Below are 5340 nucleotides of genomic sequence, written 5' to 3' on the forward strand. Positions count from 1 at the left end.
GAATGAACTGCCAACTCGTTTGAAATGGTTAACATTGACTTTTGGGCGCTTTATTTAAAAAATGCAATTGCTTGAAATGGTAATTAATAAATTAAAAGCTGGTTTTTGTGTGAAACATTCGGCTTAGTTGTAAGTATTACACGTCTCAGGTAGTGTGGGGCGGGGCGACTCTACTTGATGGCACAGTTGGCCAGTTTGCTGGAGAGCTTCTCGCCCTCGGGCGTCAGCAGAAAGTTGTCCTTCCACACGGCCAATCCCTCGCTGTTTGTCTTCAGATCCACAGACAGCTTCTCCCACACCTTCTTCTTGGGGTTGAGCTGCTCGTCGGGGGTGCCGCTGTAGCCCTCGAAGGCCAGCCGACTGCCGGCAGCAGCCTTCTCAGGCACCACAATGGGCTCCACAATTGTGTGATCGGCGCTGGAAGAGATGGGGCAAATGGGTAAAAGGAGGAGCGAGGAGCGGAGCTGCTGGGGCTACTCACTTGGAGGTGCACAGCACCATGCCCTCGGAGAGAATGCCGCGCATCTTGGAAGGCTTCAGGTTGCACAGAACCGCCACCAGGCGCTGTTCCAGCTCCTGTTCGGGGACAAACTTGACCAATCCACTGATGATGGTTCTGGGCTGCGCCTCAGCCAGATCGATCTTCAGCACATAGAGCGTATCCGCATCCGGGTGTCGGGCCACCTCAATGACCTTGCCCACGCGTATGTCCAGACGATGAGGCGCATCCTCGTCGGCGCCCGCAGCCGGAGCGGCTCCAGCCTTGACCTTCGCAGGTGGCGGATAGGCAGCGGCGCTGAGTTTTCTGCGGAAAGAGCAAGGGGAAATGAATACCCTTAAGGGCAAGACAGGATCGAGGCTTGAACTCACTGCAACGCTGGCGTCTCGAAGATCTTGCGAATGGGTTCCAGCAGGCGATTTATGTACTTCTCCACGGTGGCCTTTAGGTCTCCGGGATGCAGCTTGTCCGCGGCATAGTACTGCTCCAGCTCCTCGTACTTGAGGAATGTGACGTTGCCGCCATGCTCCGCCTCGCGGCACACCTCGAAGCCCTCACCCTCCTTGAAGAGGGAGAAGAGCACGTGCTTGACGAACGAGAGCAGACCATTGTCCGCGATGTTTCCGGGCTCACAGAAGGCCTTCTTCAGCTTCTTCTTGACGTTGGCGGGCGAGTCCAAGAGATCGATTTTGGAGTCCTCCTCGGACGAGGACATCTTGCCGCCAGCAAGGCCAGGAACTGCAAGAGGAAGAGCTTTAATAAAGGAACTCCAAAACTGCCAAGGGATTGGGACTCACCCATGGGATTCATGAAGTGGATGCGCTTCTCGTAGCCCAGCTGTGGCAGATACTTCTCGGAGAAGGTGAAGATCTTGCGCTGATCCACGCCACCGAATTGTGCGTCCACCTTCAGGTACTCCTCGTCCAGCGCCTGCAGTCCCGGGTAGAGGAGACCCGAGAGCAGCGGATATTCCACCTGCTTGACCACCTCGGCGCCCGCTTTCTTGGCGTCATGCTGGGTGACCACCGAGGATAGCTTGTACACATCGAGAGTGTACTCCTTGGAGAGCTGGTAGTCGCTGCCCTTGACGAACTTCAGCTTCTCCAGCGGCACGCCGATGGAGCTGAGCATGGCCTTGATCACCTGCTCGTAGTACTGGGTGCGCAGCTCCAGCAGCGACCAGGGCGCCTTCATGTTGTCCAGGTAGGCGTGCAGATCCGCAAAGAGAATCGTCACCTCGCAGCCGGCCTTCAGGAAGTCGGCAATCTTCGACATGGGCACGAAGTAGGCGACATGTGGCTTGCCCGTCGTCGCTGTGCCCCAGTAGATCTTCAGGTCGCGCTCCTTCAGCACCTTGGTCAGCTTGTCCTCGCCGAGCGTCTCCTGCAGGTTGCGCGTGATCAGCGTCTTCTTCTCCTCGGGCGTGAGTTCGACCATTTTTTGTGAAATTCTTTGATTTTCGCCCGCAAATTCACGAAATTGTTGGGAGGAAAGAGGAAGAGAGCGCGCAATTGCATGCGTGGTTAACAGCTGATGGTGCTGCCAACTTGGCATGTATTTAGTATTTTTTGTGCTATTTCCACACTCCCTGCGGCTGGTCACACCAATTGCGAAATTGCGCCGCGCCGCGTGTTTTGTTTACAAAAAAAGATGCAATTGGTCCAACTTGTGAAATTCCTAGTTGATTATTAGTTAATTCGTTCGCGCTTAGTACAATTGGACAGCAACAGCATGCCCGTGGTGGAGGGCAGTGATTTAGCGCTGCTACAGCGCCGCCAGCAACAGGTGCGCAACATTTGCATCCTGGCGCACGTGGACCATGGGAAAACGACTTTGGCGGACTCCCTGGTGGCCAGCAATGGCATCATATCGCAGCGCATGGCGGGAAAACTGCGCTACCTGGACAACCGGCAGGACGAGCAGGAGCGCGGCATCACCATGAAGAGCAGCAGCATTTCGCTGCACTACAAAGAGCCTGGAAAGGGGCGGGAAAACGATTTCCTCGTCAATCTCATCGATTCGCCCGGCCATGTGGACTTCTCCAGCGAGGTGTCCACCGCAGTGCGCCTCTGCGACGGCGCCATTGTCGTGGTGGATGTGGTCGAGGGCGTGGGCGCCCAGACACGCGCCTGCCTCAAGCAGATCTACGAGGAGCAGCTGAAGCCGGTGCTGGTGCTCAACAAACTGGATCGCCTGATCCTGGAGAAGCAGATGGAGCCCCTGGATGCGTACTTCCACCTGACGCAGGTCCTAGAGCAAGTCAACGCTGTGCTGGGCAGCATCTTCGCCTCCGATGTGCTCGCCCGGGAGGACATCACGCAAAAGGACAACCAGGAGTCTGCGCTGGAGGAGGTGGACGACTCGGAGCTGTACTTCTCGCCCAGCTCCGGCAACGTGGTGTTCTCCTCGGCCTACGACGGCTGGGCCTTCTCCGTGCGCGACTTTGCGGCCATGTACGACAAACGCTTGGAGATGAAACGCGAGGAACTGGAGCAGGTGCTCTGGGGCGACTTTTACTACAATTCGAAGAAGAAGTGCGCCATGCCGGGGGCCCAGGAGAAGGCCAAGAAGCCCATGTTCGTGCAGTTCGTGCTGGAGAACATCTGGAGCATGTACGACATCATTGCCGTGCGCAAGGACAAGGACAAGCTGCCGGCCATTGCGGAGAAACTCGGCCTGAAGCTGGCCGCCCGCGATCTGCGCCTCACCGACCCCAAGCTGCAGATCAAGGCCGTGCTGGGCCAGTGGCTGCCCATCGACAGCAGCGTCCTGCACATGGTGGTACAGCACGTGCCGCCGCCCCACCACATCAGCGAGGAGCGGGCCCAGCGACTGCTCTACCCAGCGAATATCCAGTTAAGTTCGCTGCCCGCCGAGACGCTGAAGCTCAAGGAGAGCTTCACCACCTGCGATGCGGGCAGCGACAATGTCATCGCCTTTGTGTCCAAGATGACGCCCGTGCACGTCTCGCAGCTGCCACAGAATCGACCCAAGCGGATGACGGACCAGGAACTGCAGACGCGCCGGGATGAGGTGCGTCGCCGCATCGAGGAACGCAAGCAGCAGAGCGAGCAAACGGAGCTGGACAGGATTACCGCGGGTGTGGAGCAGCTCAGCAGCAGGGAGGAGAATATCCCCACAGAGCCGGAGCCAGAGCCAGAGCCAGAACGAAACGAATTCGTTTTCGTTGCCTTTGCCCGCGTCTTCAGTGGCACTTTGAGGCGCGGCATGGAGCTGTTCAATCTCTCGCCCAAGCACGATCCACGCCAGCCTTCGCACCGCATCGAGGGAGAGGCGCCCCACGCGTCGCGAGTGACCATCGGGGACCTGTACATGTTCATGGGCGGAGAGCTGCAGCTGCTGGACGAGGTGCCCGCTGGCAACATTGTGGGCATTGGTGGCCTGGAGGCGCACATCGTGAAGACGGCCACGCTGAGCAGCACCCTGGACTGCACCTCCTTCAGCGAGCTGAGCATCATGGCCACGCCCATACTGCGAGTGGCCATCGAGCCCGTGCAGCCGCAGGACATGCCCCAGCTGGTGAAAGGCCTGAAGCTGCTGAACCAAGCGGACGCCTGTGTCCAGGTGTCGGTGGCGCCCACCGGGGAGCACGTAATCACGACGCTCGGCGAGGTGCACGTGGAGAAGTGTGTCCACGACCTGGAGCAGAGCTATGCCAAGGTCAAGGTGAACGTGTCCAAGCCGATTGTGTCCTTCAGGGAGACCATTGTGCCCGCGGCCACCGTGGACATGGTCAACGAGGCGATTGTCAAGACGGCCGAGGACAAAGATGTCAGCAAGAAGATTGCCCTGCAACAGACGCTGAATAAACTGGGAACCCTGCGGGCAATAGCACTGCCTCTGCCCCCCGAGGCAGTGGAACTGCTGGAGAAGCACACGGAATTCTTCAAGGTGAGTGCTGGGAAAACCTTTTCTTCCTTTACTCAGGACTAAACTCTTGTTTGTCCAAGCAGGAGCTGTCTGCCACTCCGCGGAATCAATTGCTCTCCGAGAAGTACGCCACTCTGCTGGCTTCCATCAAGCTGAAACTGATTGCCGCTCTGCAGGATCTCCCACTGTTCGGGCTGAGTTCGCTCTCCCCCGAGGAGTTGGTCAGTCGCCTGTGGGCTCTGGGTCCCCGCAATTGTGGCACCAATCTGCTGCTCAACCTCACGGACTACGAGCAGCCCGACTTCTGGTCCAGCCAGGCAAAGACCTCCGACACGGAGATCCGCTCCCTGTCCGATCCACGCAAGGACTTCAACAGCTCTCTGGTCAATGGCTTTCAGCTGACCTGCGGCGCGGGTCCGCTCTGCGAGGAGCCCATGCAGGGCGTCTGCTTTGCCGTCCTCGAGTGGTCCATCCAATCGGCTGGCGAGGATCTAAATGCCAAAGGACCCTTTTCGGGTATGAATTCAGTCCATTTAATTGCATTCAATTTTCATCTTTGATTTGATTTGCAGGCCAAGTTCTCACTGCTGCCAAGGAGGTGTGTCGTCAGGCTTTCCAGAACCAGCCGCAACGTTTGGTCACTCCCATGTACAGCTGCACGATTGTCGTCAATGCGGAAATGTTGGGTGAGTCTTACACTTGGGGAAAGTAGTTTAGGGATAGATTTAGAGTACAGATTGCTTTAGATTTGCCTCAATTCTCGTGGCACGTTGGGTTACGTTTCGTTACGTTGCGGTAATGCCTCGAGACGTGTCGTGGAAGGTAGCTTTCCGTTTCGTTCTGTTCGGGTTGGGTTATCTATTGTTTTCTTTTATAGTTTTCCCCCCACATTTTCGCTCTCTCTCTCTCACGTTTTTTGTTATTTTTAAAATAGTTTTTGTTGTTGTTTA

At 56.9% G+C, this 5340-nt stretch overlaps 2 protein-coding genes across 3 annotated transcripts in view; one reads left to right on the forward strand and one right to left on the reverse strand.

Annotated features, from left to right (window-relative positions):
- Positions 1–34: 34 nt before the first annotated feature.
- Positions 35–2009, reverse strand: LOC117589253 (tyrosine--tRNA ligase, cytoplasmic). The gene is made up of 4 exons (XM_034281027.1): positions 1297–2009; positions 871–1237; positions 482–805; positions 35–417 (listed from the first exon to the last, which is right to left on the reverse strand). Exons 1-4 carry the CDS (start codon positions 1934–1936, stop codon positions 171–173), a joined length of 1578 nt encoding a protein of 525 aa, XP_034136918.1. The 5' UTR covers positions 1937–2009; the 3' UTR covers positions 35–170.
- Positions 2010–2107: 98 nt separating this feature from the next.
- LOC117589250 (elongation factor-like GTPase 1) overlaps positions 2108–5340 on the forward strand; it is a 68183-nt gene continuing 64950 nt past the window's right edge. For both annotated transcript variants that reach the window (XM_034281023.1, XM_034281024.1), the window contains exons 1-3: positions 2108–4411; positions 4474–4906; positions 4963–5076. In XM_034281023.1, the coding sequence (XP_034136914.1) occupies positions 2231–4411; positions 4474–4906; positions 4963–5076 (2728 nt within the window). In that variant the 5' untranslated portion in view covers positions 2108–2230. The remainder of the gene's footprint in view (positions 4412–4473; positions 4907–4962; positions 5077–5340) is intronic.

Source organism: Drosophila guanche, unplaced genomic scaffold (assembly GCF_900245975.1).
Source record: "Drosophila guanche unplaced genomic scaffold, DGUA_6, whole genome shotgun sequence".
In the NCBI taxonomy this organism is placed as follows: domain Eukaryota; kingdom Metazoa; phylum Arthropoda; class Insecta; order Diptera; family Drosophilidae; genus Drosophila; species Drosophila guanche.

Bases quoted from the DNA above. Each gene is read 5' to 3' on its own strand.
- LOC117589253 (XM_034281027.1), bottom strand. From the start codon at position 1,936: ATGGTCGAACTCACGCCCGAGGAGAAGAAGACGCTGATCACGCGCAAC. The intron at 1,238-1,296 runs GTGAGTCCCAAT...TTCCTCTTGCAG, and splicing joins CCACTTCATGAATCCCATGG to TTCCTGGCCTTGCTGGCGGC. The intron at 806-870 runs GTGAGTTCAAGC...CTCTTTCCGCAG, and splicing joins TTCGAGACGCCAGCGTTGCA to AAAACTCAGCGCCGCTGCCT.